A 27,972-nucleotide genomic window follows, 5' to 3' on the forward strand; every position below is an offset into this window, starting at 1 on the left:
ATTATTTTCAACACCCCTAATGGCCGTACACCATTGAGGTCACCGAGGTCCGGACCTCTGTCATTTAGGAGTATATAACAAAACTCGTGAAATAAGTGCACATAATTAACAGGGTTCTTTGTAGTACTTTCATTTAATGCACCACTAAGTACATTAAAGCAAACAGAAGAAGACGACATCAAAGTATCAACAAACAACCGCAGTCCGGACTTACCCATGGAAGGTGAAATAAATACTTTACATTAAGTTATTTTCGTGTTGTTTAAATAATGATGTAATGCTTTTGAAAGGCAAAGAATAATACAAATATATATAAATATGTATATTTTCTGAGCCCAGAGTGAAATGCAAACACCAGTGTGATTTTGGTAACAGTACGACAGAGTGGGGGTGCCAAACCCGGCCGCACCAACACCTGGTCTGCCTCATTTGGAAGCCCCTCTTTAGTTTCTCACCTGCAGGGCCCAGAGTAAAGTTATTTTGTGTGCACAAACTCGAGGTGAACAGCAAACACCAGTGTGATTTTGGTGACAGTACGACTATCTAGGACAAAGTTAAAGTGGGGGTCTCAAATGCGGCTGCACCAACACCTGGTCCGCCACACGTGGAAGCCCCTCTTCAGTTTCTCACCTGCTGAGCCCAGAGGAAAATGCTTTAGTGTAAACAACACATTGTTGGGGGGCCTGACCCCCGAGCTCTCCTATACATGCCTCGGTATTTACGAAATCCTAGGTACGGGCCTGACGGAGTAAAGCCACTACAGTATAACATGTATTTATGTATGTTTACACATTTATAGCGAGTTGAGCTATTTTGTGTTCGTATTTGTAATTGTTGTATTTTCATCAGATGCAAAAATAAGACAACCAAATTGGAAACATATATCTGGTAGGCTACCCCTTCTTGCTTTTCATTTAGATTGTCTGCTATTTAGTAAATATAGTTTGACAGAAAATAGTTCAATCAATGTTTGAATGAGTAGTTTAAAATGTTCACTTCAGTACTTTTCAAGAGATGAAACGTCTGATGCCACTGTGAAACCTGTACGGTAAATACGAAGCTACATCCAACAGTGTGTTAGCTTAGCATAGCACACAGACCGGAAACAGAGGGGACGACTAGCCTGTCTCTGTCCAATATGAAATACAAAATATAATCAACCAAGCAGCATCTCCACAGCGAAAGTTGAACCAATTACTTTTTTGTTTTAACACAGATTAATCGAGATAATTATATATTAGTTAGCTTAAGAGCTGCTGATGCTAGCTCCTTCCATCAGTTTCCTGTGTTTGTGCTAAGCTAAGCGGCTACTGCTTATAGCTATTATTATCGTACAGACATTAAAGTGGTTTCAACTCACAATTATGATCAGCTTTCCTTCAGCATTGATCTGTGAAACAACAGCATCCTTCCAGAGACAGAGTTTATTTTTTTAAAGCTTTTCCCACAGTCAATAGACCAGAATTGTAAGAAAATTGCAACTTTTATTATATTTACAGTATGTAAACTAAAATAAATCATTTTCAACATTTTCTTCATCCCAACACAAAACGATTAAGCTTTACAAATTAACATTTACCATTATTTCAAGCGATGGTTGAATTAGAGGTTAGTAAACTGTTTTTGTAAGCAGTGGCTGTGAATATGTGTGTGTGTGTGTGTGTGTGTGTGTGTGTTATTGTGCGTACGTGTGGCTACACCACTGCCATAAATAACAAACTTTCACAGACATTTATGCAACGTTTGACTTTCAAGTGTGAATGTGTCATTCAGAGTAGACAAGCACTTTCTCCCGACCTTTATAATGAGTCAGTCACAGTTTTACACTTTGGAAATATCAGCAGAACTAAGTCAGACCATGTCACACACACACAAGCACACAGACACACTACAAATGAGTGTAACATCATCATCATCATCATCATCATCATCATCATCATCATCATCATCATCATCATCAAGACAGCTGGACTCGTGGTTCCCATCTTGTTCACATCTTGTTCACCTTCCAGGTCAGATAGGAGTTCCAGGCGACGGCGACTATCTGCACCACGGCCATCCTGAAAGGAAATATGATTTATTTAGAGGCATGTGTATATGTAAAGCGCTTTGAGTCATTGAAAAAGCGCTATAATAAATGTAAGGAATTATTATTATTATTATTAAATAACAAAAGAGTCTGATATTTTCACCAAGACAGACTTAAAGACAATCATAATGCTTCTTCTTATCAGATTTTAGGGCTTGAACATTTTTTTTTTTGAAGTTCGAAGCTTCTATCGAGGTTTTTTGAAACAAAGAAAACAAGAAATATCCCACACAAAATCCACAATTTGAAAAAAAGGTGATTTATCCAATAAAAAAAGTGGGTCTTTTTTATAATAAATCCTATTCTGGACTTTACAACGCTCAAGAATTATCGGAGATGTTTGAGTAAGAAGCAACACAGCCCCCACTTGAATCTAATGCTAACACCATTGGTTTAATCTTTATGTGTATCCGTGCAGAAATAAAACAGAACAAATGAACATGACATGCAAACCACTGAAAAGACCTCAGCAGCACGACATGCATCGAATAGTCACATTGTATGATCAATATATATGACCTCTGACCTGTGGTGAAGTGGAATGAAGTAGAAATTGGCCATCTGGACTGCGGGCCAAAGCTGAAAAACATAAACGGGACATATTGAGAAGACAATCTGATGCACAACATGAAGGCGAGGGAACATTTGAGTCAGTAAAATGGTGTATTTACGGGAAACACTTACATAGTAATTTGAGATGAGGGCGTCTGGGTAGTCCTGTGAACAAGGAACAAATGCTGTATTTTAAAACACAGAATATTTAAGAGAACGCTGATGTGTTTAAGCATTAAAAGCAGTTACAAAGTCACAATCACAAATCTGCAGCAGGTCCATTGTATTTCAAATAGGGAGAACATTGAGTAGGGTTTATTAAACTCTGAACCTCTCGGTTGTCTTTCAGGAATATAAAACAAAACGTGTTCTTCAGATCCCAATTTCTTCAATGAATGACGTCTATTTCACAGCTCTTTGGCAAAACCTGCTCTCAGGTGTGAAGTGAAAAGGCATCATGAGAAAATTAGGAACTAGTCACACCTTTTCGAAAAAGTCTCCTGAACAAGTGCGTAAGAGATGTGAAGAAGGCGAGGCAAGGCAAGGCGAGGCGAGGCGAGGCGAGGCGAGGCGAGGCGAGGCGAGGCGAGGCGAGGCGAGGCGAGGCGAGGCGAGGCAAGGCAAGGCAAGGCAAGGCAAGTTTATTTATATGGCACTTTTCAACACAAGGCAATTCAAAGTGCTTTACAAAAAACGAAAGACATTAAGAAAATGGCATTTAAGGGAATATTTCACCCACAAAATGTTCATTTTTTTATATATATATATATAACTATTTTTGTTTATCTTGCATGCCTGAAGTAAATTGGGACAACGTTTAACAGAAAAACTACAGTATATGAAAACAACCGTTTCCAAATTCTAACAGAACTTGTGCATTTATCCAGTCATATGCTCACGACTTTACAAACTTGAGTGTTTTACATTTTAAGGTTAAAAGAAAAAAAACATGGATAAAAGTTACAGTGCAGTTTAAGATGTGAATAGTTCAATTATTGTGCTGCTGTCTGAAGATGGAAGAACTTCAACGCAAAGGGTTTACCTTCATTTTTAAATGTTTTCAAAGTCCTTATAGCCTACATCAGATTTCTCTCTGAATGCTTCACACTTTTGGTGAGAAGTTTCTAAGTTTGAATAGAAAACATCTGCAGATTAGAACTTCCTGCCCGTGCTGAGCTCAGTTTCAGCCCTCCAACACCTTCCCTCAGAGAACCGTTAACCTGCAGGTGTGTGGAGTGAGAGATGGTGATGTGTTCAAGCTCAAGGTGGTGTGGAGTTTCTTTCCAAAAACAATGACGTTTTGGAGCCAAAGATATCAGCACATGGCCAAATAATGGTTGAGTTATTGGTAGTGATGGACATCTTCATCAGCCCCCTGTAGATGCAGTGTATAAGAGTCATTGGGGGTATGGGAGGTCTTTATTTTACTTAATGAAGAGGAAAAAAGTGTGCAAAATCTACATTTTCTGCTGGCTGATGGAAAAACTACTAATTGACAAAGCTTCTGTCCATGGTTCTGAAACATTAAAAAAGTGTGTATTTAATCCTTTAAAAGCTGCATTATGGTAGATAAATACAACTGTAAAACATAATGCATATACACAGCTTTAAGTCATTTAAGCTAAAATACTTGACGTGAAAAAAATCTACAATTTCCCTTTGAGTGGCAAAATAAACCCCAACGTTAATCTCACGCCTATTATCATAACGTTGGTACTTAAATCATGTGAAGGTGACAGGAAGAGATTTAGACTGGAAAAAGTGTTAACAACGCTGAAAAATAAGCAAATATATAAAATAATAAGAATAGAACGTACTTAAATAAATGAGTCTTACTGTAATCTAGGAAAGCTCCTTTAAGTGTAATAATATATACAAGTTTTTGCCAAATAATGGAACAAAGGGTGTTGGACGCTGACCTTAAACTCCACAGTAAATACAAAAGGTCTGTGTGAGAGTTGTTTGGGTATAAAAACACACATATACCTTTTATATATTTACACACACACAAACTTTCCCATGTCCTCTACCTAAAGGTCACATCAACATGACTCGACATATAAAAACAACGAGCCAATGTTCCAGTCTTAATATTTTTTTTTGTTTCTAATTAAGGCCAAACAAGCTGCTGGGCCACCTGAGGTGATCGCTGCGTCACACACAAACACGTCAAAACGGTTCCTCACACACTCTGCAGAAGACGGGACGTTTCTCAGGTCTTCCAGGGGTTTCTACGCAGTATGAATACTTTTCAGTAAACAAGAAGTTATTTCACTTCAGTGTCTTAGATGTCAATCACAAACTGCTGCCAATTAAACTTAATCAAAAGGAAGTTAAATGCTTTTTTACAGTTATAATGATTTGTTTTTGTGCCATCCTACGTCCTAAATTAGACTAGATTCAAGGATTTCTTGTTTGATGTTTCTTGTCTTATTAGATAAATGCATCTAGACATAAGGGGACAGAGAGGGGACGATAGAATAGAATTAGAATATAATTGGGAGGGATGAAACCCTCTTTAATGGTCACACATGCAGAGCACACACAGTGAAATGTGTTATCTGCATTTAACCCATCCTAGAACCAGGAGTCTAGTAAAAACAGGCTTGGGACTTAACAGGTTAAGAGGTCGAGACCAAGTCAAGATCAAGACTTTAAGAGGTCGAGACCAAGACTTTAAGAGGTCGAGACCAAGTCAAGACCAAGACTTTAAGAGTGGAGACCAAGTCAAGACCAAGACTTTAAGAGGTCGAGACCAAGTCAAGACCAAGACTTTAAGAGGTCGAGACCAAGTCAAGACCAAGACTTTAAGAGGTCGAGACCAAGTCAAGACCAAGACTTTAAGAGGTCGAGACCAAGTCAAGACCAAGACTTTAAGAGGTCGAGACCAAGTCAAGACCAAGACTTTAAGAGGTAGAGACCAAGACTTTAAGAGGTCGAGACCAAGTCAAGACCAAGACTTTAAGAGGTCGAGACCAAGTCGAGACCAAGACTTTAAGAGGTCGAGACCAAGTCAAGACCAAGACTTTAAGAGGTGGAGACCAAGACTTTAAGAGGTCGAGACCAAGTCCAGACCAAGACTTTAAGAGGTCGAGACCAAGTCAAGACCAAGACTTTAAGAGGTCAAGACAAAGTCAAGACCAAGACTTTAAGAGGTGGAGACCAAGACTTTAAGAGGTCGAGACCAAGACTTTAAGAGGTCGAGACCAAGTCAAGATCAAGACTTTAAGAGGTCAAGACAAAGTCAAGACTTTAAGAGGTCGAGACCAAGTCAAGATCAAGACTTTAAGAGGTTAAGACAAAGTCAAGACCAAGACTTTAAGAGGTGGAGACCAAGACTTTAAGAGGTCGAGACCAAGTCAAGACCAAGACTTTAAGAGGTTGAGACCAAGTCAAGACCAAGACTTTAAGAGGTCAAGACAAAGTCAAGACCAAGTCTTTAAGAGGTGGAGACCAAGACTTTAAGAGGTGGAGACCAAGTCAAGATCAAGACTTTAAGAGGTCAAGACAAAGTCAAGACTTTAAGAGGTGGAGACCAAGACTTTAAGAGGTCGAGACCAAGTCAAGATCAAGACTTTAAGAGGTTAAGACAAAGTCAAGACCAAGACTTTAAGAGGTGGAGACCAAGACTTTAAGAGGTCGAGACCAAGTCAAGACCAAGACTTTAAGAGGTGGAGACCAAGACTTTAAGAGGTGGAGACCAAGACTTTAAGAGGTGGAGACCAAGACTTTAAGAGGTCGAGACCAAGTCAAGACCTTAAGAGGTAGAGACCAAGTCAAGACCTTAAGAGGTAGAGACCAAGATTTTAAGAGGTCGAGACCAAGACTTTAAGAGGTCGAGGCCAAGTTAAGACCAATACTTTAAGAAATGGAGACCAAGTCAAGACCAAGATTTTAAGAGGTCGAGACAAAGTCAAGACCAAGAGTTTAAGAGGTCGAGACCAAGTCAAGACCAATACTTTAAGAGGTCGAGACCAAGTCAAGACCAAGACTTTAAGAGGTCGAGACCAAGTCAAGACCAAGAGTTTAAGAGGTCGAGACCAAGTCAAGACCAAGAGTTTAAGAGGTCGAGACCAAGTCAAGACCAAGAGTTTAAGAGGTCGAGACCAAGTCAAGACCAATACTTTAAGAGGTCGAGACCAAGTCAAGACCAAAACTTTAAGAGGTTGAGACCAAGTCAAGACCAAGAGTTTAAGAGGTCGAGACCAAGTCAAGACCAATACTTTAAGAGGTCGAGACCAAGTCAAGACCAAGACTTTAAGAGGTCGAGACCAAGTCAAGACCAAGACTTTAAGAGGTCGAGACCAAGTCAAGACCAAGACTTTAAGAGGTTGAGACCAAGTCAAGACTTTAAGAGGTCGAGACCAAGTCAAGACTTTAAGAGGTCGAGACCAAGTCAAGACCAAGACTTTAGGAGGTTGAGACCAAGTCAAGACCTTAAGAGGTTGAGAACAAGTCAAGACTTTAAGAGGTCGAGACCAAGTCAATACCAAGACCTTAAGAGGTCGAGACCAAGTCAAGACCAAGACTTTAAGAGGTTGAGACCAAGTCAAGACTTTAAGAGGTCGAGACCAAGTCAATACCAAGACCTTAAGAGGTCGAGACCAAGTCAAGACCAAGACCTTAAGAGGTCGAGACCAAGTCAAGACCAAGACTTTAAGAGGTCGAGACCAGGTCAAGACTTTAAGAGGTCGAGACCAAGTCAATACCAAGACCTTAAGAGGTCGAGACCAAGTCAAGACCAAGACTTTAAGAGGTCGAGACCAAGTCAAGACCAAGACTTCAAGAGGTCGAGACCAAGTCAAGGCCAAGACCGGTCTCGAGTACTACAACACTAGTACGAAGTATAAAACTGTTGGTATCGAGTGCAGGTCTTTGCTTTCTTTGAGGTACAATCTGAAGACAGAGTCCAGGAAAGTAAGAAGAAAGGCAGAAGTCTGGCTGCACCCGAGTTTAACTTTCTGTTTGAGAGTGTCTCCATTGAATTTCCGCTCACACTCCCCGGCCAGGCGCTCTGTTTGTAATGAGCGCATTCATCATTTACTTTCTGTCCTTTCTGACATTTACCAGTTTGGCCTTTCTGCTCCAACACCGCGCCTCCTTTGGTAAATAATTGATGCTGCGCTGGGTAAGCAAGGCGCGACGGACGTTTGAGCAGCTGGCACACAACGACCTGGCACACACACACACACCCTGGCATACACACACACACACACACACACACACACACACACACACACCCTGGCATACACGTGCACACACACACACACAAACACACACACACACACACACACACACACACACACACACACACACACACACACGCATATATGATGTATGAGTCACTCCAGCTATTTCCATAGTCTCCTCGTCCTCCATCACAGGAAATGGCTTCTAATAATAATGAGAGGTGAGTGTGTGAGGGCAGATAAAACAAACTGTGTGTGTGTGTGTGTGTGTGTGTGCGCGTGTGTGTGTGTGTGCGCATCTACCTGGACTCTGAACACACAGGTAAAATGCCAGGATGAAATCCAGCCAGCTTAAGTCGAGCCTCAGGTTTAAATATAGAATACAATCCAGTCAAATCAGAATAACAGAGGAGCCAATGATATCACTAAGTCTTGAGGTAAGGGATGAAACATTTCCTACTTAGAAAATATTTGATATAGAAACAACTAAAATTAAAGAGAAATCTATATTCTTTAAAAGTCTAATGTAAATCTGGAAGCAAAATGAAATGCTTATTTTTTTAGGAGATAAGGGACGAAATACGCCCGAGATACAAAGGTCTTTGTAAAGCTTGAAAATGATAAATAATGATAAAAAAATAAATAAGTTATGATATATTATAACTTATAATAAAATAAAAATAGAAAAATATAATACAAAACATATAAATAAAATATAAATACATTAAAATATACTAGGGATGCACGATATTGTTTTTTTTTAAACCGATACCGATACCGATAACTTCCTGCTTCTCAAGACCGAGACCGATAACAAAAAAAAAAGTATGCCACTAATTATTTTAATGCAATTAACGCATGTGTATCTTTTTTTCCTCAGCCACCCCGTAGTTTCAGAGCGCATCGAGTTTAAAATACCATCTACAAGCTGATGCTGACAGCCCCGCTCCTGCCGTCCGCTTGAGGCAGACCACACTTCCACGCTCACCGGCAGGCACCGCCTGGCCATCGGGAGGACCGGGAGGGTGTGTGTATGTGTGGCCCGAGCGAGCGAGAGAGAGACCTTACGTGCATTGTTGTTGTTAGCATCTGGTGCTAGCTAGCTGCGCTAACGGATATAAGGAGCTGTTTAAATGAAAACAGAGGAGCGACATTTCACCACAACTGCACCGAGCACTTGACTTGATGCAGGAAGCAGACAGTGGGACATTGTAGGAGAAGTCAGCACACTCAGCACGGATAGTGCGCAACATGATTGCAGCTCCGGTTCGAGCATATGCCTTGAGTTGCACATAGCTCCAGCGCACCCACACTAGTGTTAATTTCGTCAGCTATTTTTTAATTTAGTTTTAGTCTTAGTCCTGTGTTAAATTTCCTTTTTAGTTTTAGTCATATTTAGTCACCTTCATCCTGTTTTTATTTAGTCAAGTTTTAGTCGACTAAAAGTCTGAGCATTTTAGTCTTATTTTAGTCAAAGAAAACAGTAAACATTTTAGTCAAGATTTAGTCGACTAAAAGTCTGAGCATTTTAGCCTTATTTTAGTCAAAGAAAACAAATTATTTTAGTCTACTTTTTGTCAATGAAAACTGTTGAGTCTTTTTTAGTCATCATATGATATAGAACATTTCAGTCAAACTAGTCTAGCCAAAACCAATAATTTGTCATTTTAGTATATAAATAAATAAGATTATCTTGTCCTTATTTGATGAAAAACACAGGCTGAATGATTAAGAATGCAGCTTTGCAGAGAGTATCTGCTCAGGTGTGTGATGTTTTTACCAGCTGTGTTATGGCCACATTGCTTCCCTTCTGATGAAACAATGCATTCGCTTTTTTTCTCCGCCTCATTGTAGCGAAAATGGGCCCAAATATCACATCGTTTCTTTCTCCCAAGCAGTGGTGGCTTTAGACTTTTTCGTTGTCAGTCATTTTGACGGACAGGATTGTAACATTTCCGTCATAATCCATTATTATCCGTCGAGTGCACAATGTATCACTCACTCGCGCTGACGGGGGGGTATTCGGTTAACGCGAGTGCGATCACTGCTCCCAAGCCCTGTTGTTGCCATTTTATTTTACGTTAAATAAGGTTAGTTAGATCATGAGTTAGACCCGAGTCTTCCTGACAGTTCATATTGTGCCGCTGCCCGGTGTAATTCAAATGTACCGCCGCGCGCAGCACAGAAACAGCTGCTGCTCTGCCGCAGCACCGGAAGTGGAACTGCTGGGAGAAAAACTGACTATCAGAGATTTAACGTTATCTTTAATAATATTTCGTCTCCTCATTTTTCGTCAACGAAAGTAAAGAGAGATTTTGATATAGTTTATATTTAGTAAACTACATTTTCGTCTCGTCACTTTTCGTCAACGATATTGCATGATGATTTCGTTACAGTTATTGTTTACTGCCGTCGGTGCCGTCTCGTCATCGTCATGGAAAAAAAGGTCGTTGACGAACATATTTCGTCATAGTTTTAGTCAACGAAATTCACACACACACACACACACACACACACACACACACACACACACACACACACACACACACACACACACACACACACACACACACACACACACACACACACACACACACACACACACACACACACACACACACACACACACACACACACACACACACACACACACACACACACACACACAGTATTGTATTATTGTCTTCGTACGCTTTTAACACACCATCGTAGCGATGGCGATGTTTCAGGTGACTGATCAGGTTCGAAGTATTAGGGAGCGCTGGATTTGTGAAGAACTCCCCTCTTCCTAAACCACTAATACCACAGTACTGGCAAAACGGGAGGAGCCGAGTGAAAAACAAGCGCCCCTCATCCCAATCCACCCACACCGCAGGATTTTTTTCTTTTTTTTACCCAAAAAATATATTGTATATTATCGGGGCTATTAATACTGGTATCGGGTTTATCGGGATGACGTCATAATTCCTAGTATCGGGCCGATAATTATCGTGCATCCCTAAAAAATACAAATAAATAAATGTAAGACATTACATGTATTATACATTTATTTAAAAAGCATTTCTATTTATTTATTTGGAAACCCTAAATGAGATGTTTGGAGCCCTTTGTGTCTGCCATCATTTTTGTTTTTGCATATTATCTTTGTAAAATGTATTGTTTTTGATTTTACTGTTTAATATTTTAGCATTTTTTTCAGTGATATTTTCTTCAGGCTCTAGCAGAGCATCCTCCTCCTCCTCCTCCTCCTCCTCCTCCTCCTCCTCCTCCTCCTCCTCCTCCTCCTCCTCCTCCTCCTCCTCCTCCTCCTCCTCCTCCTCCTATCCCAATCCCCTGGCACCTGCCCCAGATCCATCAAACCATTCAACCGAGGACACTCATGCGAGGATAACAACACAACACAAGGTTAGAGACTATTTCTGCACCCTGCGTATTCCAGACACTTCTTAATAAAGAGTTGCTGTGGAAACTCACACACGACCTGCAGGGTGTGAGGAGCGTTCGCTTTGACGCAGGCGGAGTAGCGCTGGAATAAAACGTGATGTGAATAACCTCACCCTCTTCAGTCTGGTGACGTTGTCCTCCAGCGTCAGGCCGTTCAGAGCGCCAGAGATCGAAATAAACGCCCCGAGGAAACACGGGGCGAAACACAACTGCAACACAGAGGACAACACGTTCAAAGCAGAATCAAACCACTTCAGTGCGTGTCCTGGGAACGAGGGGATTAAGATCAGGGTTACTTTATTCATCAACATAGCAGATACATGCGGTTACTCACGACAACAACGCCTACAAGTATCTGTGTCTATCCTGTCAGAATGCGTCTCTCCTCCTGATATACGACACAGTAACTTCAGAGGTGACACTTCAGGTATTGGTTTTAGACGATGCATCATCTTGTTCAGTCAAATCGTCTTATTTTGAATCAGATTAAACATTTTTTTACATATTTATTAGAAAAATCACCGGAACACAGAAAACCTTTGAGCACTCGTATTGAAACACAACATCTCCTGATTCTGGTCAGATACAGTTCAAAATGAGTTCTCACAGCTAATTACAAGTAGAGATGTCCCGATCCAATCACGTGATCGGGGATCGGAGCCGATCACGTGATTTTCAAAAAATCGGGGATCGGGATTTTTTTTTTTTTTATATAAAATATTTTTATTATTTTATTTAATGTTACAAAACAAAAATGACCATGTTCACGTCTTAAAGTCATCCTGAGGCCTTAGATTTGGTTTAAATTACACAACATCATGTATGTGTTGCTTTCTTTGGGCTTGTTTTCAGACCTGGTTGCTTATCTCTCTGAAATCTGGCAACAGAGTGGGCGCAGTGTCTAATAGTAGCAGTAAGCTAACGAGAGGCTACGTTCAGCTGGTGACTCGGGAGTCGGGACAGAGAAAATGTCAGGAGTTTGGAAGTATTATAAAATTGAAAGCGAAGGCAGTGTAACAGCCAGATGCAATGTTTGCAAGGTGGAGGTTCCGCGTGGTGGAAAGAACAGAGCTACGTTCAACACGACCAATCTAACACGCTACCTGAGAAACAAACAACAACAACAACACGGCGAGTACACAGCGGCCACTCGGGTAACGGCACTGAGACAACCGACACTTTCAGAGAACAGTGAAAAGGCCAACAAAATAACAACCAAGATAGCTGAATTCATCGCGTTGGATGACCAGCCGTTATCAGATTGTCAAAATCAAATGACCGGAATCGGATCGGGAGCAAAAAAAGGTGATCGGGACATCCCTAATTACAAGATGTGATTTATCTAAATATCCCGTCTTATTTCAAGACATCTAACCAAGCTAATTGTCACTTGTTCTTTTGGCAGATTTTCTACTTATTTCAAATGAAAACAGCTTGTTTTCATGATTGTTTAACTTGATTTTGGAGCAGCATCTTTTCCAGTGCTACAGTACGTATAAGTCAGCAAGCTGTGTGTTTTAAACTAATGTCAACAAAGCCTTTACATTGTAATTAGAGTTATGATAAACTTGATCAAACATTCATTTGATGCAGTTTGGAATAAATGTAAAAACATCTAAATTGTTAAGTTGTTTTATCACAACATTTGTTATCGTAATAAGATTTGATCAGCCTTCTTAGGTATGAATGTTCTATATTGGCGCTTCTTTTATGGTTTGATTGAGAGTTAATGTTTTGGGGGGGCTTTGGGAAAACTGAAGATTTTAAATCAGCCAACATTTTAAAATCCAAGTAAAAAGAAAATGTAGATGAAGCTTCACTTCATTTTCCAGATGGAATAAATGTTGTCCGACCAAAGAGAATAAACCAGCTTGATATGCACCCTCCGTACGCTAAGACTACAGGAGAACGCAGGTTCTGGTCCAGGCTCTCGTCACCTCACGCCTCGACTACTGCAACCCCCTCCTGGTTGGTCTACCTGCATGTGCCATCCGACCTCTGCAGCTCATCCAGAATGCAGCGGCTCGTCTGGTCTTCAACCTTCCTAAATCCTCCCACCCCACTCCGCTCCTCCGCTCCCTCCACTGGCTTCCGGTAACTGCTAGAATCCACTTCAAGACCCTGGTACTTGCGTACCATGCTGCGAATGGATCTGGCCCTTCCTACATCCAGGACATGGTTAAACCGTACACCCCAGCACGTGTACTCCGCTCTGCATCAGCCAAACGACTCGCTGCACCCTCGCTGCGAGGGGGACCCAAGTTCCCATCAGCAGAAACACGTGGGTTTGCTATCCTGGCTCCAAGATGGTGGAATGAGCTCCCCATTGACATCAGGACAGCAGGAAGCTCACACACCTTCCGGACTGAAACTCATCTCTTTCGACTCCACCTCGAGCGATAGAACTACTAACAAAGCACTTATATACTAATAAAGGACTGGCTTACCTAAAGCCAGTTGAGTAGCACTTGAAATGCTTGGCTCTGAAGCCTGATGTACTTTTATCTGTTTTCTTCAAGGTTGTATCTTGTTGGTCGAACGTACTTATTGTAAGTCGCTTTGGATAAAAGCGTCAGCTAAATGTAATGTAAAGATAAAGGAAGATTTGATGAATGAACGAGACGTAATATCTGATAAAAACGGGCGGATAAATAATTATTTTGATGTTTTTTCGTTTAGATTATTATTATTATTATTATTATTATTATTATAGTAGTGTTCAATACCAAAAATACCAATACGTTTTATTTTGAATAGCGTAGGCTACTTTTTCTGAATGATAAGCGAGCTGTTATGAAAGAATATTAACGCCGCTTCCGGAAACACGGCAACTAAAGGGGCCGGAATTATGATGGCCGCTCTTTGTTCCCAAAGCCACGGAGGGAGAAGCTGGCGACAGTGGGTGGGTGTTTCTCAATGTAGAGGAAGGATGCTCCAGAGCCACTACTTCAAGGATGCTACGTCATCGAGTCCCACCGGAGGACTGTTCCAATGCCCAGGCTCCTTGGAATTCTACGGAGGCTGGCGTCCTTTGTTGCGGGAAATTTCGAGGCTGCACATGTGTATCCTCCGCGGTCTTAAAATCCCCACAATGCTTTGCGCACGGACCGATTTCCAAAATCTTTGGCGGAAAATGTAAGGCGGGGCCTCTCATATGACGCACGCCTGCTAGCCTGTTCCATTCTTCGTTCTCCGAATGCCAGGAAGGATTCTTGCCTCGCCTCTAATGGACCTGACTCGGAAGACATGTCCTACCAAGGAAGCGTCCTCGACATTGAGAAACATCCACTGTGTGTGAGGCTTCAGAGACGCCGTTGGTATGTTTCTCCGTTGTTTATTGCGTTTTGCGTTCACCAACGCCAAGATCAGATCTTGATCTGTTGCCTTATTGTGTGAGAGTGCTGTTGCGCAATCAACGGCTTTTACGCAGCGTGGTTTGTGTGCGCTCCGTTTTGTTTATATATTTAGACAGCGCAGATGGTGTCCAGTGAGGTTTTCTGGGTTGCTTGGTTTCAAGTAGAGAAAGATACTTCCTTATTAATTTATTTAAAGGTGGGGTAGGTAATTTTGGAGAAACCAGCTGGAGTGCGCTAGAATTTGAAAATACACTGCCGAAAAAAATCTGCCTCTTCCTTCAGGCTTCCTCACAGAGCCCCGCCTCCAACACACACGAACGCGCACATGACCAATGAGGGCACGAGATGAGTGTGTGCCCAGATGGAAGGCTGACAGGCAGGTAGGCCATCCAGTTACTTTAGCCGGGCCGGCTCAGATGATTGGTCGTGCTTTTTACAGCGCCACGGCTTCCACAGATGATATTCTTTTATGGATTTGTTGTCAAAGCACTTCAGATATTCATTGCTATCGGGAAGTTAAGAGCATTCCATGGAATATAACAAGTGTATCTCGAGCCGGTTTCTCAAACTTGTTTGTAAAATAACTCACAATTTATCATTTGAATTATAATACCCTGAAAAGGCTGGAGTGTGACTAAATTATTATTATTATTATTAGAAATAATGCAAGGAGGCATACAAAATGTTTATAATTGTATTTGCATGTGAACTAACATTTGTTTGTCGTCTTGTATTTTGAAGGTTTTCAACGTGATGAGAATCTGATCAGAACATAAAGACAAAAGAAAGAATCCGAGTGGTCCAAGCGTCCTCTGTTGCCCTCCAGCCTTCGGGCAAAACACTGAATACAGGCCAAAACCCGGAAGAACTTGACATGAACAGAATAACTGGACTTAAATTCTACTCTGAGACGCTCAAAGATGAAGTGAAACCCCTCCCAGGCTGACGAGGGGCTCCAGTGACGTGCAGCTGATATTTAAGTCTGACGCAGCAGATGCTTCGCTCACATCTCCAACAACACTTGAGTTCTTACTGAGGGACGCATCTCTATTCAGGCGGAGCAGCGGAGCCTTAGCTCCAGTAAATATTTCAGCATGTTGAACGCTCTGCGCTCTTCTTCTGTGGTGTTTCACTTTAAGCTGCATGTGTTCTGCTGAATCAAACAGAGGGAGAAACACTGCAGCAGGCTCTGATTGATCTTAGTGTTTCCACCCCGGTGTCTTCATCGAGAGAAGACAATCAGAGATGTAGCATTTTAATACGTCTTAAAAAGTGTATTTTATATTAAAAAAAGAAGGAAATAAATTAAAGAAAAATCAACATTTTTTAAAAGTTCAATGTAAATCTGGAGGCTTATTAAAATATAGTTTTTTAGATGAGTGACAAAATATGCCCTAGGTCTAAAGTTTAGGTAAACATAGAACATTTGAAATACTACAATTAAAAATATAAATATATGTAAGACACGAGAAGACATTACATATATTATACATTTACAGGGCTCAACGCTAACTTTTAAAAGTGGTTGCCAGGCTGGCAACCAGGCATCAGCTTTTGGTTGCCAAAACTGAAAATACGGTTGCCATTTTTAGTCACCTTATATTTTAAATAATTAAGATGCTATACAGTTATACATCAACTTAATAATGAACATGTGACAAAAGAATGTTCAAATGCTTTACAATAAGTAATTAACACAATTATTTGAAACTAAAGTGGTAGGAAACTTGTCCACCCTCAATTGCTGGTATACTAAATCCCAGTAGTGCAGCTGCTGTCATGTTCTTCACAGATCCCTCACAAAGGAATGGAGCAAGTCACTAGTTTCTTGGTCGTCCGTTGTCTCCCTTTCAAATGTGGGTTTCCTTGACCTTTGTGCTGACCCCCACCATAGCTCCACTGGCCCTTCAGCATTGAAGTCTTGATTGGAATAATACATTTCTAATGTTAAATAAATGAAAACCATTCACAGTTAAAAATTAAATATGAATTATTACTTTTACCGGAAGTGAATGCACAACGTAGCAGAATGTACATATATATATTTCGCCTCCCACATTTCCTCTTGCTTTTCGTTCGGGTTCATTTTGCGATGTTGAGGTGTTGGCCGAACTTTTTACCCCACAGTCAAACAACTTAATTTGCTTCGCCATTTTTTGTAAAACAAACACAGGGCGCACCGCGCACGCGAGTACACGTGCATCGCTTTCTGGCTCCGTAATCACACAATGCACGTTCAACTTAAGTATCAGGTTCCGACTGGTCACAACAATAATTAAATATCACTCTTAATACAACAAATAATTAACATTTATCTATTGTGGGGAACACATGTAGCTGTCCTTATTTCTTCATGTTAAAAAGTGGTTGCCACTGATGGCAACCAGAGGCCAAGAAGTGGTTGACATTTTTTCTGAATTGTTGCTAATGGCAACCGTTACTGTCGAGCCCTGAATTTACTAAAATACCAGTTTGTATTATTTAGAAACCCTCAAAGAAGTGTTGAGAGCCCTTTCTGCCATCAGTCTGCAGGGATTTGTATTATTGTTGTTATTACATATTATCTTTGTAAAAGATAGTCATTTGTCTCGGGTATAAATGAAGACTGGAGCCTTTCCCATTAACGACTAAAGCCAGGTGTCAGGAGCCTGATGATACAATAATCAACCAACTATAGAGTGTGTGTGTGTGTGTGTGTGTGTGTGTGTGTGTGTGTGTGTGTGTGTGTGTGTGTGTGTGTGTGTGTGTGTGTGTGTGTGTGTGTGTGTGTGTGTGTGTGTGTGTCTTCAGCTCATTAGTTGCTAACGGGGAGGATGAGTGCCGACCACAGGATGACACAAAGAAACTGAGAGGCTTTAACTCTTTTTCATCCCAGCTGAAGTGTATCCTCAGCCTCAGACTTAGAGGTCACCTATTGTGCAAAATCCACTTCTTCATGTCTCTTCTACATCAACATGTGTCCCCTCTCCTTCATGTCTCTTCTACATCAACATGTGTCCCCTCTTCTCCATGTCTCTTCTACATCAACATGTGTCCCCTCTTCTTCATGTCTCTTCTTCATCAACATGTGTCCCCTCTTCTTCATGTCTCTTCTACATCAACATGTGTCCCCTCTTCTTCATGTCTCTTCTACATCAACATGTGTCCCCTCTTCTCCATGTCTCTTCTACATCAACATGTGTCCCCTCTTCTTCATGTCTCTTCTTCATCAACATGTGTCCCCTCTTCTTCATGTCTCTTCTACATCAACATGTGTCCCCTCTTCTTCATGTCTCTTCTACATCAACATGTGTCCCCTCTTCTTCATGTCTCTTCTACATCAACATGTGTCCCCTCTTCTCCATGTCTCTTCTACATCACCATGTGTCCCCTCTTCTTCATGTCTCTTCTACATCAACATGTGTCCCCTCTTCTTCATCTCTCTTCTACATCAACATGTGTCCCCTCTTCTTCATGTCTCTTCTACATCAACATGTGTCCCTCTTCTTCATGTCTCTTACATCAGCATGTGTCCCCTCTTCTTCATGTCTCTTCTACATCAACATGTGTCCCCTCTTCTTCATGTCTCTTCTTCATCAACATGTGTCCCCTCTTCTTCATGTCTCTTCTTCATCAACATGTGTCCCCTCTTCTTCATGTCTCTTCTACATCAACATGTGTCCCCTCTTCTCCATGTCTCTTCTACATCAACATGTGTCCCCTCTTCTTCATGTCTCTTCTTCATCAACATGTGTCCCCTCTTCTTCATGTCTCTTCTACATCAACATGTGTCCCCTCTTCTTCATGTCTCTTCTACATCAGCATGTGTCCCCTCTTCTCCATGTCTCTTCTACATCAACATGTGTCCCCTCTGTGGAAAGAGACTCTGAAAGCTTCAGGAACAAAGATTCTCTCTCTTTTTGATCCATTTCTATAAAAACCTGTCTGAAAATGAGCTGATCAGATTTTGGCCCCTTTATGATGTCATAACGATGTGTTGTCTTGTGTAACCATTAGCCAATCAGCACCAAGGTAACCCCCCCCCCCCCCTTATCACCTGAATCTCCTCTAGAGCAGAGGTCCCCAAACCCCGGGCCGCGGACCGGTACCGGTCCGTGGGTCATTTGGTACCGGGCCGCAGAGAAAAAATAAATAACTTACATTATTTCCGTTTTATTTATTATCTGAGTTTGAACAATGTTTTATTTTGAAAACTGACCGGATTCCCTCTGTTACATCCGTCAATGCCGCTAATCCGTTGCTGCTAAAATGAAACCCACAAGCTAGCAACATGAGTAAAAAACAAACATCTGTGGAAAGTTTCTTTGCGAAGGGAAAAAGGCCCAGTGAGGAGACGGAAGAAGAGCCTACGACTTCCAAGGGAAAAAAAGCTGCATTTAACAGACAATACCAGGAGTCCTACTTAAAATATGGATTTATCGCGACAGGTGATGCCCGCGCACCAAGCCTACTCTGCATAATATGCGGCAACCGGCTCTCTAATGAGGCAATGAAGCCTTCAAAACTGCTTCGCCACTTGGAGACCAAGCACCCTGCATTAAAAGACAAGCCTTCGGAGTATTTTGAAAGAAAAAAGCATGAACAAGAAGGACAGAAGCAATTCCTGAGGGCAATTCATTCTCCCAGATGGTGCATGATCACCTGTGTTTGCTTTTAAAAGAGTTCGAGCGCTACTTCCCAACCACAAGAGACCCACGAACTGCCAAGGAATGGATCCGCGACCCCTTTGTCAACAAACCAGGTGAATCAAGCATGTCTACGCAAGAAGAAGATCAACTGCTGCAGATCGCAAATGACGGCGGCCTTAAAAGTATGTTCGAGACAACAACTCTGCCGGTGTTCTGGATTAAAGTCACGGCAGAATACCCTGAGATCGCCACAACAGCACTGAAAACCCTGTTGCCATTTCCGACATCCTATTTGTGTGAAGCGGGATTTTCTGCAGTGACAGCAACCAAAACAAAATGACGGAGTAGACTGGACATAGGCAACACACTTCGGGTGTCATTGTCTCCCATTACCCCCAGATGGGACCGTCTCGTTGCAGAGAAACAAGCTCAGGGCTCCCACTGATTTAGCGTTATGGTGAGCTGTATTTTTCATGCACTTTATATTTGTTTTTGTGTTGTATCTTATTTTGAAGGCATGTTTAAACGTTACCATAGCGACCAGAGAGTGTTAGGGGGCAGAGAGGATGTTACTCATGTTATGTTGTTGGTGCGATGTTACGAGGTCGCTGATAATAAAGTTGCATACGAGTACACAGTGGATTCACGTTTAATATTATATTTATGAAAATACCACAGTTTTTATGCTGGTTGTATCATTTTATTTTGTGTATTTATCCGCCACACCTTAAAGGCCGGTCCGTGAAAATATTGTCTGACATTAAAACGGTCCGTGGCGCAAAAAAGGTTGGGGACCGCTGCTCTAGAGCACCATTGAGTTCTTTGTAACCAAATGTCTCTCAGAGGGGCGTGGGGAGGGGCTCCTTGTTTTCATCTGAAGTAACAGACAGAGAATCAGCACTTTGGAAACAGGGCTGAAACAGAGGGGATTATGGGTAATGCTGCCAATCAGAGACAGGCTCTGGATATATCTGAGACCTGTGACATACTGATGAAGAACAGTATAGGGACCTTTAATTGGGATGACAGTTGGTTTTCCTCACCTGGTCAGCCAGCATCTTCTTCACGGCAGCACTTTTAGTTCCTCCGACCACCAGGCGGTCCAGGACTTTGTACCACGAGCCGATGACCGGTCCCTGCGATGTTAAAACAGACAATAAAATATGATTATTATGGATTATTTTCTTAGTTTTGTGCAGTTTTATTATCAATTACCACGGTGTTACTAAAGTGTTTACAACTATCATAAGTGACGATTACACAAAATTAAACGAATGAAAGGGAACGAGAAAAGGAGACAAGATTTAGAGAATAAAGAACATTTTACAATGAATTAGAGCTCAATAATTCATCTACATTTTATTGGAAATATGGACATACTTATCGTTTTTTGTAAAATATATTATCAGGAGAATCAAACCATATACATTTAATTACATATTTATTAAAATGAGAATAATAATTCCAAAGTATGATTTCTATCAGTTTTTGCAATGGAAATATCACTCACAATAATCCAAATCCTCAAACACAGTTATAAATATGTTTTATTTTTTAAATCCAGTTACCAAACATATAGAAGAACCCGTGGAGAAGTGAAGCTGCTGCTCTGCGAACGCGCTGTTCACCGATTTCTAACTGGACGATATTTATTTAGAACGTTTAACCCTCCTATTGTCTTCGTTTCCCGCCTTACTTTGGTGTTCACGCATTAAAACAAAAACCATTCATCACCACATTTAATGTGACACCCTTTCAAACTGTACGCATGGTATCAGACTGCCGGCACACATGAAACACTGCAGTAAATATACACAGAACAGACACTGAACGTGTACTGCGTGTGCCAGGTGTGATCCATGTGGGGGAGGGGCACATAAGAGCGGGAAATGTGCCAAATTGTCCTGTGTGTGTGTGTGTGTGTGTGTGTGTGTGTGTGTGTCAGGTGTGATTCAGAAGGGGGGATGGGCACATAAGGGGGGAACACATCTAGAGTATGTGTGTGTGTGTGTGTGTGTGTGTGTGTGTGTGTGTGTGTGTTAGGGGTTTCACCAACTAATCGACTAGTCGACTACCTTTACCACTAGTCGGCGCTGTAGGCCCTAGTCAACTAGTCGTGAACAAAATGGAAGTGAACGAGGTGCCGCAAAATGCTCCAAAAAACGTCCGACATTCATATGTATGGCAGTACTTCAAAGAAGACGTAACCAACTCCACAGTTAAGTGTCAGTTGTGTACATCTGTACTAAAGTACAACAAAAATACTTCTGCTATGCGCAACCACCTACAAATGAAACACCCGCTGCCGACAGCTAGCACTAGCAGTAATGCTAGCAGCACCAGTGAGCAACGGACCGCCGTCAGCACAGGACGGAGACAGACGAGCATTATTGATTTTTCCAAGCGGCCCGTTACGGACAAAAGAAGACCGCAGATAACAGACTTGCTTATCAACTTTGTCGTCAAGGATGTTCGACCACTTTCTGCCCCTTCCGGAGAAGGCTTCAGGGACATTATGAAGTTTTTCGAGCCAGGCTATAAGATCCCGTCACATGCTACACTTTGGAGCAACATCATGCTACAGTACAACACTGTGAAAGCGAGGATTGCCAATGAGATGAAAGATAAAAGTGTCTCACTAACCACTGATCTGTGGACATCTTGCACCATGGATCCATACATCACCATAACTGCCCACTACATCACAGACACCTGGGAGATACAATCCAGAGTGCTGCGAAGTTCGCGGAGGACAGCGAATAATGTGTTGCGCAATGGATTTACGTGGCATTTAAGTTTGCGAGTTTTTTGCTGTACATTTTGGTGAGTCCAGTTACCGTTTCTTATTTACGAAGGCACTGTTTGTTATTTACTCAGCCATGTCACACACATTTAAAATAAAATACAGTTGAACACCTCTCTTTGTGTGTCTTTATTATGACGCAACGACTAGTCGACTGCTATTTTGAAAAATAGTCGACTAGTAAATATTGGTAGTTGTGAAACCCCTAGTGTGTGTGTGTGTGTGTGTGTGTGTGTGTGTGTGTGTGTGTGTGTGTGTGTGTGTGTGTGTGTGTGTGTGTGTGTGTGTGTGTGTGTGTGTTTTATCTGATCCAGATGGTTACCAATTCCTTTTCTTTATGGCGGGAACACCATGGTGTTACAAAGTTGACTAAATCATCCAAAACTCAATGAAAGTGTGATCAGTAATGTTAATATGTTCACATGTCCTCTGTGACGGATATCACGAAGCCTGAATGCAATCGAATCTAAAACAAAAAAGTTAAGATGGATGAAAGTAGGACATCGGTAAAAGTTAAGATGGATGAAAGTAGGACATCGGTAAAAGTTAAGATGGATGAAAGTAGGACATCGGTCAGATTTGACCCGAAGACATCAGGAGGGTTGAGAACTCTTGCACCCTCTTTTCAACCAGCGGTTAAAACGTCAACATTTGTTATATTTGATATAACGCAGCAAAATCAGAAGGAGACCATTGTGTGAGTTGAGGGCATGGGATTGCGTTAAATCAAATAGGAACGAAGAAGACCACTAGCTAGTAAAGTGTGTATACTTCAAGGACACACGTAATAAACGTTAGTGTTAACACGACAATTCCTCTGTCAGGAGAAACGGTATTTCCAAAATCGTCTTGAATGCAGTGAACATACATTGGAATGGCTAATCCAATACGGTTTCATACTTCAATCTGTTCCACGCATCACGCTGAAGAAAGCTCCGTGTTCATCCGTCTATCGTTTTCCATCGAGCACGTTATTATCGCCGTGCGGTCGGAATATCAATTATACGAGAGCCTCTAAAGCTCATATATTATCGATGTGAGGAAGTTTGATCCACGATGAGTTATGAGACGGTTGTGTTTCCAGATGATGATGTTTCTCAGTTTCTCAATGACTCCATGGGTGTTTCTCAATGTCGAGGACGCTTGCTTGGTGTCATCCGAGTCACTTGCTTCAGAAGCGAGGCAAGAATCCTTCCTAGCCTCGGAAAACGAAGAATTGTGAACAGGGGTGCGTCATATTCGAGGCCCCGACTTAAACAGAGCGTGATTTCCGCCAAAGATTTGGAAATCGGTCCGTGCGCAAAGCATTGTGGGGATTTTAAGACCGCGGAGTCTACACACGTGCAGCCTCGACATTTCTCGCTACGAAGTACGCCGGGCTCGGTAGAATTCCAAGTATGCTGGACATTGGAACAGTCCTTCGGCGGCACTCGATGACGTAGCATGCTTGAAATAGTGGCTCTGGAGCAGCTGTAGAGGACAACATCCCGAAAGGTTTGTCTCGTAACCTTCACCTCAACAGTTGTTCTTGGCCACATGTGGAGCTTGGGCCTCGGAAGCCGTGTCAGACTCGCAGGACACAACCCACTGGACGTTTCAGTTGCTTTTCAACGTTTATTTCCAGCAAACATAAAACAAAATACGAAAACAATATGTAACATAAACTTAAACAGCAGATAACACCACACCTCCAACTTAAAGCCTTAGCCCCGCCCCCTTCACCTGAGCAGAGCACACCTCTCACTGAAACAGAAAAATGCATTAATAAAGGTTCCAAATAAATCAAAATAAACTTAAATGCGGCTCCGACAGCATCCTTCCTCGAGACTGACAAACTCAAAATTGTGTGCGTGAAGATATTTTCTATACATCCTTTTTCTGTCGTTTAAAAGGACGAGGCGGCAGATTGGCCAACCATAAGACGATTATGGAAATATAAATAAACGTCGCTGCGGTGGATTGTGCGGCTGTCAGAGCACGGGGAGAAAGTGAATTCACAAACTAACAAAGGCATGAAGGGATACAGAGCATGCACGTGCGTCATACGCTTCATAAATAGTCGCTTATAGATCTAAAAATATGACTTCTAAGCTGCTGAAGGCTCCGTGAACTCCATCACGTAGCTTAACATATGCTCACTGATACTCCGACAGACACCAACAACGCGTATTGTGTAGTACCCGTCGTATCTCGTCATCACAGCTTACAGAACGCTGTTACTAATGATCTTATGAACACTGGGAGCTCGGTGTGTCAATAACTTAAAGGGGATTTCATTATTCACCATCTCTTTAGTATAGATAATAATATGAACTATATTAAAAGAGATTATCTAATTATCTCTGTTGATTAAAACGCATGTTCAACCAAGAACTAAATTATTTATCATTCTTTTTGTATCCTGTCTTTTTATTTATACATTCTTTGATAGTATTTGGTTATTTTTAAGGAATTTTAAAATATCTGTAATATTCTGTGATTATAATTCGATAGCCGAAATGTTTATTTTATTATTACTATATATTGTGATTTTATTTATTTTCTTAATTGTCATTATTCCTTTTTAATATTTTTTTGACTGAATCAAATCATAAGAAAACTTGCAAAACTCGTACTTTTTACTCGTCCATCAAAATGCACCTCTCACGGGTTCCCTCTTACCACGAAGAAGAAGCCGATGCTCATCATCTTGGCGGTCCTCTGCACGTTGTGGTGGCTGAGCCCTCTCCTCTCGAACAGCTGCTGAGAGATCACGTCCCCCACGCCCATCAGAGACCCTGCAGGACAGCCAGGACTCAGGTGAGGATACAGGTGAGGATACAGGTGAGGGTACAGGTGAGGATACAGGTGAGGGTACAGGTGAGGATACAGGTGAGGGTACAGGTGAGGATACAGGTGAGGACTCAGGTGAGGACTCAGGTGAGGACTCAGGTGAGGACTCAGGTGAGGACTCAGGTGAGGATACAGGTGAGGATACAGGTGAGGGTACAGGTGAGGGTACACGTGGATTACTGTACACACGTGGAGGAGGTTATACACTTTCTATTTCGACATCCAAGTCGCTCAGAAGGTTTCTCCAGTGACCAGATGAAGAAACTCCAGCACCAGTCAATTGTTGCGCTGCTATGGACAGTTTTGCACTCCATCATCTTTTTTTATATCCTGCTTACTTGAAGTCAACGGTTATGTTGAGTGTTCTTGCCTTTTCATGTGTGAGTGTTTGATACCTCAGGACTGTGGGAAACAGTATTTCGATCTTTCTGTACAAACATATTTCGAGATTGACAATAAAGTTGACTTTGACTTTGAAAAGTGGATCGAAAAAGAGGGTCTTGTCTGGATCTGGATTAATACTGAGCAAACCCAGAGGTGGGACCTCGGTGGGGGACAAATAACCCCCGATAAATATCTATTAAAATGTGCCAGTATTTCAGAGTGTACAGAACAGCAAGTCCCGTGTTCTGCCAGGTCACTGTTTCGCCAATAAAGTCTGCAGGATTTGAAGTTAAGTTTCCAGTCGTGGAATTAATCTAAATATTCAATACAATTAAACTAGTTTTTACGTTTGACGTGGGCTTCTCTTTCAGGTAGCTAAAAGTAAAGTGTGTTGCTGCCCTTGGCCACAGTGTTGAGGCACGTTCAGGTCATGCCTATGTATTATAATAAACTCAAACTTCATGCACATTTCGATATAATAAAAATGGCTTTTTTCTGGTCAGGAATCATCTCAGAAAGTTAAAGTCTGGTAGGAACAGCCGTGACATCCATATTATTTGTAGGTGGCGCCGTTCTTTGGTTTTTACGGCCCGTCTACACTACAGGCATCGAAACATCTTGAAGCTGGGCGTGTCTGAGGCTTGGCGATTTCTCGCCCCCAAGGCGACCAACAACCAATCAGGAATCGCCCGCCCCCGACATACAACGCAATAGCAATGTTAAAACAAAGTAAACTGGATATAAACTCCCCAAACGAAGTTAAACGTACAATATTTCCCTCTGAAATGTAGGCGAGAAGGAGTATAAAGAAGCAAGTATGTCACAGTTGTATTAAAGTAAATGTCTATTCAATTAAATATAATAAAGTACGCCCTTTTACATATTTAAACCGCTGACTGATTGTGAGTATTATCACGGCAACTGGTGAGCTTTGTCCCCACCTAGCGGCGATTTAACTGTACTACACTGTAATAATTCAGTATATTTCTTAACCCTCCTGTTGCCACACACACACACACACACACACACACACACACACACACACACACACACACACACACACACACACACCACACACACACACACACACACACACACACACACACACACACACACACACACACACACACACACACACACACACACACACACACACACACACACACACACAGGGCTGTGCGATTATGGCAAAAATCATAATCACGATTATTTTGGTCAATAATTGATATCACGATTATTCAATACGATTATTCATTCACACACACACACACAAACAAACACACACACACACACACACACACACACACACACACACACACACACACACACACTTTTTGAGGAGGAAATAAGCTATAAGTCCTCAAATATTATCAACTAAACTCGAACAAGGGGGTTTATTTTCACAATTGTGATTTTACAAGTTGACTTGATTATTTCTGTTGCATTCTCAGTGCTTAGTCTCTATTTCTCTCAGCGCTAGCATTAATATAAAGCATACAAAAAAACTACATTTCAGTTCAAAGGTCTCTGTCCTTTGTTGACTCTGAGGGGCAAAGTAAACTGGAGCAAAGGTCATGAAAAGTGAAGCCTCCGTCCTTACACACATTTCATTCATACTCAAACTGGTAAAAAAGAGTCTTTATGTACCTTTGAATAAAAAACCTTTTCGTTATAATCCCTTTTTAAATTCCACTTGAGTAAGACTTTGAATGCATGACTGTGACAGTATTTTTACACCGTAGTATAGTACATTTTACTTCTGTTAATTGGAGTTGTTGGATGTTATCAGCGTGTAAGAAAGGAGGGGTTATTCCTACCAGCAGTCACTATCTGCACACTCCAGGGGTATTTGGTCATCAACACTTGGTAGGATTTCCACAGTCCCGCCATTCTCCCTCTGAAGAAAGAACATGTTTAAAAAGGAGACATTAGTTTTACCCCCTAACCCCGCCCACCGTCAGGCAGGCAACGTGACTCAAATCAAGCGCCCCTGCTAATACGTTCCCTTATTTCGTCAATTAGGGTTTATCAATTAGATTAAGAAGTTTCTTTCAGTTACCAGTAAGCTACTTTAACAAACACTTTAAACATAAGTATGCTTTCTGAGAAGGAAAGGAAAAGTTTTAGTACATTTTGTCCAAATAAAAACTAGTAGCTTTTGCCATAATTAAAATGCAAAGCTATGTTTTTAAATAAACGACGTGCTTCTCAGTGAAATGTGTGAATGCCGAATGAAGGACAATATTTAAATCATCTAAGGGAAACTAAAAACGAAGAGGTGAAAGACACGTGTATTTAAAAACAACCAAGAACACTTTACATTGTTACATTTCTGAACGAGCTTCGGTGTTACGTTCAGGGACGTTTGAGCTAAAGCAGGTACATATTGGCAGCACGTTTAGTGTTAGAGTGCATTATATAGCTTGTAACTAACTTTAAGTCCGCATTAACTTGTCAATACATATAACATTTCTAACCTTATTAGTTTCTTTAATGTTACAGACACCGAGCTGCTACCTTCTCGCGCACGTAGCTTAAAGGTAATATGTATAAATACTCACTTTGTGATCCCGACTCTACTGAGAGCTGCTGGTGATGCGTTCAAGTCACCAGCCTGAGCTCCGAATTTTGAGCTCTACAAGTAAAGGTCCCAAGTTTAATGAAAAGGTTTGTTTTGAACCCAATAATACTCCAC

General features: G+C 41.4%; 1 protein-coding gene across 3 annotated transcripts; it reads right to left on the minus strand.

Annotated features, from left to right (window-relative positions):
• Window positions 1–1,417: 1,417 nt before the first annotated feature.
• mpv17 (mitochondrial inner membrane protein MPV17) lies at window positions 1,418–27,924 on the minus strand. Of its 3 annotated transcripts, none has more exons than XM_034076108.2 (8): window positions 27,755–27,844; window positions 27,095–27,174; window positions 24,723–24,838; window positions 20,302–20,394; window positions 11,388–11,483; window positions 2,774–2,806; window positions 2,616–2,668; window positions 1,419–2,060 (listed from the first exon to the last, which is right to left on the minus strand). In XM_034076108.2, exons 2-8 carry the CDS (start codon window positions 27,165–27,167, stop codon window positions 1,991–1,993), a joined length of 534 nt encoding a protein of 177 aa, XP_033931999.1. In that variant the 5' UTR covers window positions 27,168–27,174; window positions 27,755–27,844; the 3' UTR covers window positions 1,419–1,990. The 3 variants fall into 3 exon arrangements, with proteins under 3 accessions (XP_033932000.1, XP_033931999.1, XP_033931998.1); XM_034076107.2 differs by having other exon boundaries at window positions 1,420–2,060; window positions 27,839–27,924; XM_034076109.2 differs by lacking the exon at window positions 11,388–11,483 and having other exon boundaries at window positions 1,418–2,060; window positions 27,839–27,912.
• Between the last annotated feature and the right edge of the window lie 48 nt (window positions 27,925–27,972).

This window comes from Pseudochaenichthys georgianus, chromosome 24 (assembly GCF_902827115.2).
Source record: "Pseudochaenichthys georgianus chromosome 24, fPseGeo1.2, whole genome shotgun sequence".
NCBI classification, from domain to species: Eukaryota; Metazoa; Chordata; class Actinopteri; order Perciformes; family Channichthyidae; genus Pseudochaenichthys; species Pseudochaenichthys georgianus.